Raw genomic sequence first — 13,738 nt, forward strand, 5'->3', positions numbered from 1 at the left:
ACAAGCTGTACACTGACTACTTTACATTGTATCAAAGTGTCATAACTTCAGTGTTGTCCCATGAAAAGATATATCTACATCTATGGATAGATATATCCATGTGTATAAAAACAGAAAAACCCTTGGATTTATAGTGAGGAAATAACCCTCGTGACTGACTCAGAACTGAAGTCGACTCTGGAACAGAAACTCAGGGTTAAATAACTCAGAGCTGTTAGCTCAACTGAGATGTCTGACCATACAGACAGGTATGAATACATCCAGGCAGCAGCAGACTCGCTTATTTTTAATATTTATGAAATGTGGGGTTTGGGTTTTTTTTAGTACTGTTGGAAGTCGTAGTAGTAAAGGAGGTTAAAATGGGATTAACTGCCTAGCCCTTGCAATCTACAACAAGCATTTTGAAAATGCACTTTGCTCTATTAATACACACACTCACCATCTCTTTTTTCACACTTAACCAAAAGGAAAAAAATTTATAATAGCAAACAAGTTAAACTCAGAAGTACTAGACCAAAGCTCATCCCGGTGGACTGAGTTTTTCACGTCTTTGTGTGGATCTGCGTGTGTCTCAGCATGTCCTTCTTGTATGCAAATGGTCTTGAGCAGATGCCACAGCGGTAAGGTTTCTCTCCCGTATGCTTTCTCATGTGAGTAATTAGATTACTTCTCTGTCTGAATCCTTTCTCGCACACTCCACATGTGTACGGCCTCTCCACTGTGTGGATCCTCATGTGCACTCTCAAACACTCGCCTCGTGCGAATCTCCTGCCGCACTCCTTGCAGCAGTGAGGCTTCTGACCCGTGTGGATCAGCATGTGCCTTTTTAAATGGGTCTTTGTGGTGAATGTTTTGCCACAGACGTGACACAGATTGTCCTCCTTGTGTGTTTCTATGTGCTGCAGCGCACAGTCTCCGTGTGTTTTCAGGTGAATCATCAATGAATTCCTGTGGCAGAAAGATTCTCCACAGAGCTTACAACAGAAAGGACTTGTCCTTTTCTTATTGCTTAAGCTGGAACTCTTCTGCTTCTGCTTTGCCTTTGTTTTTGGCTGCACTGTCTTTGAATTGGATGCTCTGCTCTCCATCCTTTCATTATCACAGGCATCATTTTCAGCCCCACTATCTGAGGAGATGGGCTGGCAGAAATCCGATCCTCCACATCCATCTGCTTCCTGCTTAATTTTTCTAGACTCTGTTGAGGCATGGGGGAAAAGCACTACTCCCTGTGTGCTTGCCACACTTTGGCTCTGAAAGCATGAGGAGGGGGACCCTGCGCTCTGCTCAGATTTGAAACAAGCCACAGCTTCACAGTGTAACAGATCCTGCAGCTGGCCTTTGTCTCCTCTCGGCCAGTGTTCCTGATTTACCAGAAAGTCTGCTCTCAGTGTGTCCTGCTTCACCAACAGCTGACTGGCCTGAGCATATGTTGTCTGTGTGGAGACCTCTGCTTCGGATACACTCACCTGTTGGGAGCCTGCAGACATGACAGGGAAAGATATGACACTGGCAAACATTTACAAAAGGCTTACTGTTTAAAGTGATAGACATGGAAGCTTGTGGTAAATGTTTTAATTCATGGCTAAATATATCATTTTACTTACAAAACTTGCAATGTTGACAAGTGCTTAGGATGCACAGCATATGTCCATATCATAGTCCAACGTGTCCCATACACTTGCGAGCATGTCTGGAGTGACTGCTGTTGTTATGCTACCTACCAGTAACCCATGAAGCTGGTAGGCAGCAGAACAATCACGTGTTAGAAAGAATCCACTCTTTACAACAGTGCGTGTTTTAACTGTAAATGGCTGCAGACTTAAAGCCTTTCTAGCTCTTCAGACTACCAAGAATCTCCACACACATCTGTAATATGTCAAGTCTTTTTGTTCATCTGAAGTCACATTTATCCAATTTTAAGACCTGCTAAGTATTATTTTTATTATTTCCCTGGTACGTAAACGTTTTTCCAAACATATCTTATAACAGCTTTCTTTACAAGCCTTCTTTCTCTATTGCTGCTGTCCTTCAATCACAAATCAGACCCTTTAACCCATCTCCACCGACTCCACCCTGCCTGCACTCTCTTCTTCACCTCCCTTGTGAACTCTGTTTTGTATAGTTGACCCACATATTTAAACTTATCCATCTTCACTACAGCTATTGCTTGCACCTTCACTTTTCCACCCATCTCATTCTCTTTTACACACGGTGTTGCTTCTGTTGACTCTTACTCCTTTCCTCTCCAAAGCACACCTCCACCTGTGAACATCAACGTCCAGAGAGACTCCTCGCTGAGCTCATATGTCAAACTGTCCATCACCACTGAAAACAAGAAGGCCAATCTATGATGTAATGTCCCCTCAAAAAGAAATCTAACCAAACCTTATAGGAACTAAGTTATTTATTTTAACTTCTGTAAAGCCCCTAATACAGAGTCATAAATGCTTAAATAAATATATAGATAATTGCCTAAATTAAAATATGTTTACATTACAGCCTTTATGAAATTTGATATACAAATGAGGTTTATTTAATAGAGAACACCATGAACGCCTAAATATGTATTTGTGTCACTCTCTACTCTTCTGAACCTAAAACGGTGCATTTAACCGCTGCATGGGAAAAACGCTGTTTCTTATTTGGTTCGTCCGCCTTAAGAGAATCAGCTCTGTGACTGCAGTCTATGCTGACTGTAGTCCCAGGCTACACGCACATTAAAACGGGTCTGATGGCTGACAGCAGCCTGCTTATCTGCATGGTGATAATAGACCAACCTGCCGGGAACACCTCCTCCTCCTCCGCTTTCAGAGCCTCGGCTAGCGTTAGCAGCTCGTTGGGCTTCACATCTTCTGACTGGGACACAAAAGCTTTGTCAGTGTGAAACTCTAATATGGTTCTCTCCACGGCGCCGAAGATTTCCTCCGCTGCTGCTGTCAGACGCTCATTCACGAAGAGTCTGAGCTGCTGTAACTTGGACATTTTGGAGGACAAGAAGACGCGCTGGTCCCTGCGAAGAAGCGAAGTCTTCTTCTCCTCTCGTAGACGGCGGCAGCCGCAGTAGCCGCTGTGGGGAGCTGCTGCCCTCTTCTGTGTAGTTGTTAAAAGCTTTATTTTGGAACAGGTGTTGTGCCAAAGTAGTTACCCCCGTCAAAAATTGTTTGACGGGGGTAACTACTTTGGCACAACACCGGCAATACTTGCAAAACAATGAGTAAATATACAGTAAATATTAAACAATTCCACGAGGAAAATAGTCGATACCAACTAAGTATCTGAGCTAAATATATATATTTTTTAGTATTTACTAAAGTACATGTAACATGATGGACTAATGTCACCTCCATGTTTGTTGTGGGAAGTTGCACTGGTGGTTTTGTGTGTCACATTTGCTGTGATGGGGTTGGATTAATTGAAGGCAGGTGTATTTGAGTTCACTGATACTCTAGTCTACTTATAGTCCACACTACAAACACTGCTGTGACGTTTGTCTCTCTGTGCAGGTGTGTCATCAAGATGACTTGATTTAAATGTGTTATGATGGATAGTTTGCTGCTCTGTGAATTGTATAATGAAGATGTGGTGACATCTTGTCTCTGTGCAGGCCTGGGCCTGCTGCAGTCTAAAGGCAGCGTTGGGTTGCTGAGGCTGGAGTGATTACTGGCCTTCTACTTACAGGGTGGTGAGACTTGGGGGACAACTGCTGATAAAGTGTTTGACACGTAAAGTCCAACTGACTTGACGCATCGCTGTCTATGGCCTTATATTATTTTTATTTTTTTTTAATCTCTTTTGCAAGTGGGAAACTGAACTGTGTTATCCTTCCAATTTTTGATCATTGCACTAATAAATTATCTTTTAGAATTTTATTGGTTGTCATCTTTTTCCCACGGCCGAGACGGTTGGTCAGACCTAGAACCTCTGTGTGCGTTACATACATTTAATTTATTCTCTTGGATAAACTGTCTAATATAAACTCAGTAACCGGATAGCAGGTATCTGGTATGAACTGAGTATATTTTACATTTAGTTTAGCATATTTTATTTTTTTGTATCTTCATACACTAAGTTTTCAAGGAAGTCACAGAAGAAACAGTCAAATGCTCTGATCCAGGTTCCTGCACATCCCCCAATACATTTATTGATGTGTATTATTTATTGTTTAGCTCTCTGGTGTGTGCATTGGGTCCTCTCTCTTGTGAATCATTGAACTGATTGTCCTCAGTATAAACCAAAGGTGTCAAATTCATTCCAGGTAATGTAGAGCACATTTCATGTCGAGTGGGTCGGACTGGTAAAGCTGTCGATCAGCTCACTACATTTAGTTTATTTTAAATACACGGAGGCATTTAAGCTGCCGGTACATGTATGAACCACTCAGCACATTAACCGTGCGTGCTCCGTCTGTGAGCCCCACTGCCCTCCGCTGGGCGGCAGGTGAATCGCACACAGGGATCCATACCTAAACACAGTTGTGTTTGGTTCATTTCAGCCCATTACTCATTATGATCACAGCACCGTGTTTCGCGTGAACAGCTCACTCGCCCATTTCATTGGTGCCCGCTGGAAGCTGGGATGGGCACCATTCTGCAGGAGCAAGTGGCACAGCGGTGTGCCGAGAGGGTTTCCAGCAGGGAGAGGAAATGGAAGAAGGATCTGTGGAGCATCGCCGGGCCTAATGTGGGCAGGTACCGCCAGATATGCTTATTATTGGGGTTACACGGTGGTAACGGATGAAGACATGGCTGCTGTTTGTTGCCGTGTCCTCGGCGGCGCCACAGACGCTGGATGTCGGTGGTGTGTGACTGCACTTAGATGTGTAAATGCTCACTGTGTACGTGTGTGAACAAAGAAGAGCGCCATGTCTGCCCTGTGCTGCTGTTTCTACATTTCATGTGTTTCATCGGTCACATTTAACTCGGAAGATTTGTTTGTTTCTCTCAAGTAACATAATGAGAAGGCGGCAGTCTCAGAGGAAGCCCACACCGCCGCAGCACGCGTTCCCAAGTCAGGAAACTAACAGCGAGAAAGTGAGTGAACGGGCTCGGATCACTGTATCACACACAAGATCAGTCAAATTAGCTGGTGTTCCAGTTCTGTTTTAAATGATGGTACATTAAATAGTGACTGCTTTCATACAAGATACAGAGCTGCTGTTAAAGTAACACCTACACGTTTGCAGTGAGCGTTGTTTACATCTCGCTATTTTTTCCTTTATTCCACATAATGACACATTTCTGTGGCACAATAGTGCACTATTTATATCAGGCAAAATGTCAACAAGTCTCAATTTATTACCATGGTAATAACATTACCACGACCATGTTTAAGTGATAAGTTGAACATAATGTGTCTGTAATTGCAGAGGCTGCAACAAAGAAGAAAGCACAAGTCTAACAACTCCTCAGCTAAACGCAATACTTCTCAACACAGGTGAGGTTTGTGCAAAGTTTGTGTTGTTCGCTGCTGTCTCAGTGCTGAGATAATAGCTTTGCTTTGCCTTGCAGCGCTCACAGATCCTCAGAGTCAAAGGCTCTTCCAGTGTCCCCCACAGAGGGCAGGATGGAGCCAAAGGTGCTGCCGGTCACTAAGCGCTCCAGCCACAGACAGCACAAGCATGCGGGGAGCAGAAACGGCAAACACACAGCAGCTGTCTCCTACCACTGCACGTGTGGTTGCAGCACTGAGCAGCTGGAAAGACACTCGCCAGAACTGGAGGTCAGACGCCTGAGTCGCCATGGAGAAGATGACAGCGACACCGATTTGTCTGAGTCAGAGAGACTTCCTGTGTCAGCCTGCAGTCGTGCTCCTCCTCGGCTCGAGCTCAGGCCAGAGGTCATCGAGGCCGAGGACTGCTCCTCTCGCAGCCACAGATCCAATTTGCAGGGCCATGGAGGTTTTGACTTCCCAGACTTCCTCCCTCCACCTTTTAATTCGTGGAGCCTGAGTCAGCTGGCTGTTTTCTACAACGTGGAAGGCCGAGGTACCCCCCGGCCCAGGCCTGTGGGCCCTTTGGAAAGGTATCTGGAGAAGCTGCTGCAGCTGGAGTGGCGTCAGATCCAGACCGTCCAGGAGGAGAGCGGGAAGTCGGCAGTATCAGAAGTGATATCCAGCTGTCACAGGTCCCCTGCTGCCGCCACATCACGTCTCAGCTCTCCCAAGTGCATCCTCCAGTGTCAGCGTGCCTTCCCCCTCACTTTCCTCTCCTCCCTGGCTAGTCACTCCACCCTCCTCTCCGGCTGCGCCTGCACTCTCTGCCGGATCCGCTGCTCCCGCTGTAGTGTGCCATGCTGTTGCTCGACTTACAGCCACAACCGCCAGTCCAGGCCGAGTGCTCCGCTAGAGCCCAAAATACTCCCGAAAAGGAGCTACAGCGAGAGCCGGGTGCACTCCTCAGACAGGGGCTCACAAGCCCAAGGGTTCAGCAGCCCTGTGCGGACCAACAGCCACCTGAGGAGAATGCAGGCATCAGGAAACATCCGCAACCCTGTCCAAGGTGCCGCCACCAGCCTTCAACACACTGCCAGCGACTGTAATGAGGTTGCCTGGAAGGGGGATGTGTGGGACTACAGGATGGGCGGGTTTCGGAGGAGGAGCGGCTCAGAGCAGAGGAGAGGTGGAGGAGACAGGAAACAGAACGGATGGGAGAAAAAACGGAGCGGCTCTGAGTGTAGAAAAGGAGGAGCTGAGAGGAGGAGAGCGGCTAACCTCAAAGAACAGGAAATAAAACCTGACGCTGTCACTGCAATAATAGACAATTTACCAGGATCCAAATATTCTCCTATACAGAGGCCAAGCAGGCCCAAACAGGTGGAGTTTGTCACATAACAGCAGGTGTAGTGATGAATGTGTAATCTGAATGTTACATACTGTCATCACCTTAAAGTTTTATTATGAATGTACAGTCAGCAATACTGTTCATTTGTTAATGTGATATTATTTCTCTGTGCTGTGGGGGATGTTTACACAGATATGGAAGAGAGCCGCTGGATGTCCAAGTTTGATAAGTTTGTGCTTTATTTAAAAGAACCCAGATAGCATCGTGTACTGTATGTGATCATATGATATGATTTTCAGCAATTCAGGTTTATTAGTCTTTTGAATGAAGCAGCAAACATCACCAAAATTTATTAAAGAATACCAAACAGTCTTGTGAAGATGGTGTATGATGCTGAGCGGGGAGAAAAGGTGAATACTGGACTCGCAGGCTTACTTGTAGGTGGTGAGCGTGGGGTACAAGAGGTGTGTGATCGAGTGATGGTCCAACCTTATGTTTCCAGGAAACTGAGGGTGAGGGTGGGCAGGAGGGTGAGAGCGGAAAAAGGTTTAGTTTCCGAGAGGAAGGTAGCGATGTAGTGAGAATTGAGCCGCAGGTCACTTAAGCAGTGTTGTGGTGGAGAAACTGAAAACAGTTAAATCAAGGTTAGTACAGAACAGACATAAAGTTACAACGCAGTGAGGCTGGGTTACCTCCATGAGGTAGCTGATAAAATCGCAGAGAGTGCATGACTCCGCTGGCCTTAAGTATTACCTCGCTGACTGGATGGCAGGTGAGCAGAACAGGTAAGGAACCAAGGCTCCGCCCACAAAACACCAGCCACTCAGTCAGATCATGACAGGGACTTCTTCTAATCTGGATCAGACTAAAGGATAAACTGATCAGATTGAATAACGCCTATGAAAGAAAGTGACACAAATGTGTGTTCAGATCATTAAACATCAAATGAAAAAACACAAGTCTGGCCATAACGTGGGAACAGAAGCAGATATTTTGAAGATGAGTCACTTTTGGTGCAACACGGAATCGGTAACGCCTATAGACTGTACAGAAAAGATGGAGCTAACTTGCTCTGGATGTGAAAGGCTTACAGTTGTATGGATGTTAAACGTTATTGCCTTGCACAAAAGGTAACGTGCACAATTCATTTTTGTTCTTAGCATCAATTTGAATCAATCTAAATCAACATGCTTGGCTTGCTGCTGCAGTCTGCATACTTCTACATTTCCACATATGAGGAAACATGTACCTCAAGGTGAAGTGGAGAAAACAGTAAGAGCCTGCAACACTAAAAAGGAAGAGAGCAGAGGAAAGTCTGACTGATGAAAGAGATATTTGTGCCTGATGAGGAAGGCACATTTCCAAAGCGTTCCCTGATGATGGTTAAAAATAAGGTGAGCTGAAATACTTAAAAAACTTAGACTTAAAAACAACTTTTTCCACTGAGACAGTCGCTGTGGATTAAGAAAAAAAAGGAAGAAAGGTCAGTCTCGCTAGTTTCGTTGGCCTTGAGGTTGAAAAAAGTTATCTCAGGTCTCTCTAACTTTGTTTCATGAGTGGCTACTTAAAACTGAACTGGATAGGACTCATGGCAAACTCTTCACAACTTTCAAGTGAGTAAGAGTTAAGAATGACACTGGCTGACATATGACCTGGCAATAAATATGGAAGAGAGCCTGGAATGACTGGAAGCAACCAGCTGTCAGCCTCAAAGTGATGCGAGATGAGCGAATCAATTCCAGACGGCTTGAATCAAGCCAAAGACTATGTCTGTCTGTTATGCACAGTCTGAGGTGACCACATATTAAATCTCCTCAAAGTTATTAATACAGATACGAGCTCTTTGTCCCTCTGTTTGAAATGCAGTGAATCCCCTCTCCCTCTCTAGTCTGCGCTTATGGACAGGGAGATTTTTGTGTTTCGTACAGTTCAAGTTATTCTGCAGCAGAGTAACAATGGTAATAGTGGTTTATAGTTCTGCTGTATCCTGTGAGGCAACTTATCTACTTACTGAGAGAAAAAAATACAAATGCAAAGCCCAGAGTCTACAGGGGTGGCTCCAAAACTGACCAACAGACAGAGAAATGTACTCAAAAGTGTTTCTAAATTTAGTGTTTAAATATTGCTGTTTATTGGTCCCCCTGCAGCTTTAGAGAGTATACGCGTGAGATGATTTTACCAAGCAGGTAAAGAAGTACAAAGAGGCGAAATCATCATCAAATCAAATCATTTCTCGCATTGCACAAGTACAGTTACTGAAATCAACTCTTCCACATAACATTTCTACACATGAGATGTGCTGCAGAACGAGCCACGTCTTTCAACTGAAACGTAGAAATGAACGTTCTCGTGAAACGGCTGGAAATGACAGAAACATTTGCGGCCAGTTTCCGAGCGGTCCTTGTAGTGTTCAGCTGTTGTTTCACACCGGACATATTTTGGAAGCGGCACTGCAACCATGGACGAGGTGTCCCAGCGTGTTTTGGAGTATTTGACAGAAGTCGAAGAGGCAGCTGAAGATGTTCTCACCACTAAACAGCAGGTAAGTAAATACTGAGCTGAGGACGTTCACACGGGAGGATCGTTATGTACGTTATAGAGGTATGCTAACGTAGCCAGTGACGTTAGCTGCTAAGCTAGCTAGCTAAGTTGTCAGCTCATGGATGAGAGAAAAACACATTTTTGTAATATATAATACATATATGTGTGTGTGTGTGAGAGAGAGAGGGAGACTTTAATAATATAAAATACTATATAATATAAAAATGTGTGGACATTTTTCACAGATACAGCTTTTTAGTCAAATTATGAAGCTGCTATTTACAATGAAAGATTTTGTATTCTTTGTATTTGTATTATATTTTGAATTCCGTATCAAAGCAAAATAGAAGTACATTCACTGGTGCTCTCATTGTTTTATCCATCTGTGTTTGTTTGTGTGTGTGTGTGTGTGTGTGTGTGTGTGTGTGTGTGTGTGTGTGTGTTGCTAACTAATGCCGTCTGTTGTTCTTCTAGATTGTGGACCTGGACACAAAGAGAAACAGGAACAGGGAGGCACTCAATGCCCTGAAACATGATGTGGCAGATTCAGGTGAGCATCCTCTCCCAGCAGCTGTGCCACTAAAAGAGTCAAACAAGAGAAGCTGTTAAAAACACAAAATCTCACAGTGATAGGAAAGCCAGGTGTAAAGTTTATTCTATGTGTGTTTATGCAATGAATGACATAAAACACTGCTCACATTTGCAGAGAAAGTCAAGGTTTGCTTGGGAAGCATGTTTATCAAATTCCCCAAATCCAAGACAAGAGAAATGATTCAGAAAGGTAAAACATTTCTAAGTCATTGATTCTTACATGTGCAATTTTATTAAGAACACATCACCCTAAACTCTTTTGATCTTTGTTGTGGTGTGTAGACCAGGAGCAGCTGGACAAAGAGATAAATGATCTTCGCAAAGGGCTGAAAGCAAAAGTGAATCGTCTCAATGAGATGCAAGGTAAGCTATGCTCTTACTATAATACATAATACTTGTTAACAGTTAAACTGTTTAGCTGCAAAATGTTCATCCAGTTATTTCTTTTTAGTACCACTTAGATTTCCAGCCTTTTGTTGCCCCACCTGATTTTTTTAAGATGTGTTGCTGCCATCAATTTCAAAATGAGCTAATATCTTTCATGAAACAGTAAAATGTCTCAGTCTAAACATTTGACTCTGACACTCTGACCAGATGTTTCTAATTTTAATAATATTCCACACACAAAGGAAAGCAGTATTAGTTTGTTTAATTTTCACCTTGAAGGACATCCTGGTAACCCCTCCCCCAATAAACCCCCCAAACTCACGAGTATTATTAGTTAAATGTGAAGAATATATGAAGAAAATCACTTTCATTCTGGTTGTATAGAAAAATAGAGGCCTCAGAAGCTCTTACTAGTCAGTACCCAGGAGGAAACAATCCAGAAAGTCTATTTGAAAGATAGATTTGATCACAAACTGCGATTGGGAAAGAACCAAACATTGCACACGATAAAGTTCAATCGATAAATTAGATTTATGAGGGTCCCTGGATCACAGCCTCATAAAATGCTAAACGGTTTTGGAAGGTGTGCAGTATGTTTGGGATCCTTCACAACCCCTAACAATCAAACCAGATCTGAACACAGAGACACTGTGCTGCATTTAATCCTTACATACTGGTCATATTTTCATACCTAGTCTGGTCTGGTCCAGAATATCTTCATAATGAGCGTCTACACCAAATTTTGAACTACAGATTGTTTTTGGAAGTATAAATAGCTACTAATGTGTTTTAGGAAAATCCATCAACAGAATGACATTTAGGTTTTTCACTGCTGTCAAACATCTAAATGGCTCAGATTTGGGTTAAAGTCATAGGTTTGAAGCAGCCATAAGTCAGTGTAGTAAATAGCAGGATGTGTGGAAAGTCTGAATATATAATGACATTTTTAAGTGTTTTATGTGGAGTCTGCTGTCTGTAAAAAAATAATTCCATGACATCTGGAATATTCCTGCAGCCTCCATAGCAAAAATGTCTTGTCTGGTCTCCAGTAACTTATTTGTACAGGAAGTGCAGTGTTATCTGATGGAGGTTTCATTGCTTTACATCATTAAACTCGCAGAATTTCTCCCAGTGGTTCTGTTGTTGGAAGCAGGAGAGGAAACTGAGTCCAATCTGCCTTCAGTCAGATACCTTTAGATTAGGAGGAATAAGCATAATGACTCAGTCATTAATCCTGTGGGAAGTCCTTCATATTATTATTGGGAAAAGTCCTCAGTCACAGTGATCTCTATTGTTCTGTTCCTACGACTACATTTATTTTAAGTCAGTCTTATATGATCTCTTAACCTTTTTTGTGTCTTACTGTTGCAGGAAAACCTGAGCTGAGAGGCTACAGTCTTTCTCCTCTGTCCACTGATGAAATCAGAGCTATTAACAGCCTTTTAAAGAGATGACTGGAATTCAACAAATCACTGCATCTGGGGACAAATGCCACATGCTGACATGTTGACTGCAGCACTCAGTTGTTCAGATGGGAGCACAATGTGCCAGAGCTTCAAGCCAAACCATCATCGACATGAGAACTGATCGCATTTTAAATGTGGGAGTAGCTAATTTGGAAACCAATACAACTCCCATTCTGTCTAATGGCTAGCAAGAGCTAACCTCACTGATTGAAAAGAGAATTTCAGTTGTATTGAAGTTTTTATCTGTGACCTCGGTTAACACTTTCCAGATGAATTTATGGTTTCAGTTTTTAGTTTTAACCTTTTTCTTTTCAACTATAACATGATTTTTTTTTGTAAATTGAGTGAAGAGAACAGTTTACCCTTTATTGTTTGATCGCTCAGTTCGAGGAGTCGCAACAAGCATTTGAGAACTAGTAGTTGATGTCACCACAGACAACTTTTATATACAGTATTTGGCTGTGATGTATATAATCCATCCTTCGAGCTAATAAAAGCTGGTAACATACACCCAGGCTTTGTGTTATTCCCCTTATTGCATAAATAATTCAGTATCAGCTTAAGAATTCACTTGCTATCATGGACAATGAAAGGATTTCATCTGGGTCTTCCCAAGTCCACTTCACTATAACACTTAATGTCTAAACACAAGCAGAAAGCACCAGATCTGAAATCTTAGCTCAGGTCTCGGGTCCTGAGGAGGCCGTGGATCCATAATGTCTGTCTTGTTAGAATTCATCTCCTTATTCACACTGGACTTATGAAGATCTCTTTCTTATGCATTTTCAGGGTAGTTTAGTTTAAATGATTGTGGTCAAAGTCAACAGCTTAATGGAATAACAAATTCAGAGTAATAGGCTCATGTTGACACATCGAGAAGCATTCAGCAGTTTCTTTTTTGGGGGGTAATAGTTCATAATACAGCCTGGGACAAAAGGGCATTTGAAATTACAGTGTAATTATATCTACCCTAAAATACTAGGCACATTAAAATAAGGGGGTAACAAGTCAGGGTTTTTTTTTTAAAGGAAATACAGAAATTACTATAAATTAGAGTACTGTATCCGGTCTTTAAATGATGACGTGATGAACCCTGCTTCTGGGCCATAACGACTCTGCTTTTGTTAAGGTTGTCACTGTCGGCCTCTCTCGGTTTTTATTACCGCTAACCATTTTAAAGCTCAGTTTTTAAAACCTTATAATGTAACTACAGCCCAGTCCGTGCAACAGTACATTAATGACTAACCTCGTATTGTGGATGGATTATCTCAGTTGTTCTCCTGACTGAAGTTTGGTCCGTTTACAGCATCCTGCCATGCGATTGCATTTGTCCCTAACCATGAAGAACCTTCACGTTAACTTTTATCAAGTGGGAAAAAGTTAGTGTTCATCCTCCAGCTTCACTGTGTTTATGTTATGCTAACATAGTTGTGCCGCTAGTGATCACGTAGCACACCATTATATACCAGCTAGCCCAACTTCAGTAACCCTACGAACGTCACTGCTGTTTAGTTTTCTGTCTTCTTTTATGTTGGAAGCAATAACAGAGCTGTACGTTTAATTTTTTAAGAAATCTCTCAGTCAGAACATGGTGGTTTATCATTAGATGGAAACTAGCGAGCTAACTTCCTGTTAACTTCTAACTCTGTTAAATTGAATAAATTCTGTTTTCATGGATGCCTGGATGCTAAACTTAATTGTTACACCTGGTAAAGCAGCAACGCTGATCGTGATGCTGCAGTGATCGTGTGACTTTAGGACCTGAAGCTGAGTTTGGGCCCAGGCACAGCTAATGACGTCAGACTTAAAGACCTGATAGGTGATTTTAAGTAGTGAACAGATTTCACCTATCGCTGGTTATTTTTAGAACATAACACCCGCGATAAACGAGGGAACTCTATACAAATACTGAGAAATTTCAATCCCTTCTCTCTTTTGCTCTGAGGCGCAAGGGAAAAATATCGACAAGTCGATG

At 42.6% G+C, this 13,738-nt stretch overlaps 3 protein-coding genes across 3 annotated transcripts; 2 read left to right on the forward strand and 1 right to left on the reverse strand.

The window, feature by feature from the left end:
• Positions 1-477: 477 nt before the first annotated feature.
• Positions 478-3,007, reverse strand: LOC146631472 (uncharacterized). Its single transcript, XM_085352972.1, has 2 exons — positions 2,778-3,007; positions 478-1,477 (listed from the first exon to the last, which is right to left on the reverse strand). Exons 1-2 carry the CDS (start codon positions 2,980-2,982, stop codon positions 543-545), a joined length of 1,140 nt encoding a protein of 379 aa, XP_085209098.1. The 5' UTR covers positions 2,983-3,007; the 3' UTR covers positions 478-542.
• Positions 3,008-4,575: 1,568 nt separating this feature from the next.
• Positions 4,576-6,828, forward strand: fam217bb (family with sequence similarity 217 member Bb). The gene is made up of 4 exons (XM_085353697.1): positions 4,576-4,688; positions 4,946-5,030; positions 5,366-5,433; positions 5,508-6,828. Exons 1-4 carry the CDS (start codon positions 4,576-4,578, stop codon positions 6,826-6,828), a joined length of 1,587 nt encoding a protein of 528 aa, XP_085209823.1.
• A 2,403-nt stretch (positions 6,829-9,231) lies between these two features.
• On the forward strand, positions 9,232-12,270 carry pdrg1 (p53 and DNA-damage regulated 1). Its single transcript, XM_085353698.1, has 5 exons — positions 9,232-9,320; positions 9,794-9,869; positions 10,026-10,100; positions 10,193-10,273; positions 11,669-12,270. The coding sequence occupies exons 1-5, from the start codon at positions 9,237-9,239 to the stop codon at positions 11,749-11,751; spliced, it is 399 nt and encodes a 132-aa protein (XP_085209824.1). The 5' UTR covers positions 9,232-9,236; the 3' UTR covers positions 11,752-12,270.
• The last annotated feature ends 1,468 nt before the right edge of the window (positions 12,271-13,738 follow it).

The sequence above is a fragment of the Diplotaxodon limnothrissa genome, linkage group LG5 (assembly GCF_057381915.1).
Source record: "Diplotaxodon limnothrissa isolate DT_005_m linkage group LG5, D_limnothrissa_male_GT1.1, whole genome shotgun sequence".
Lineage (NCBI taxonomy): Eukaryota > Metazoa > Chordata > Actinopteri > Cichliformes > Cichlidae > Diplotaxodon > Diplotaxodon limnothrissa.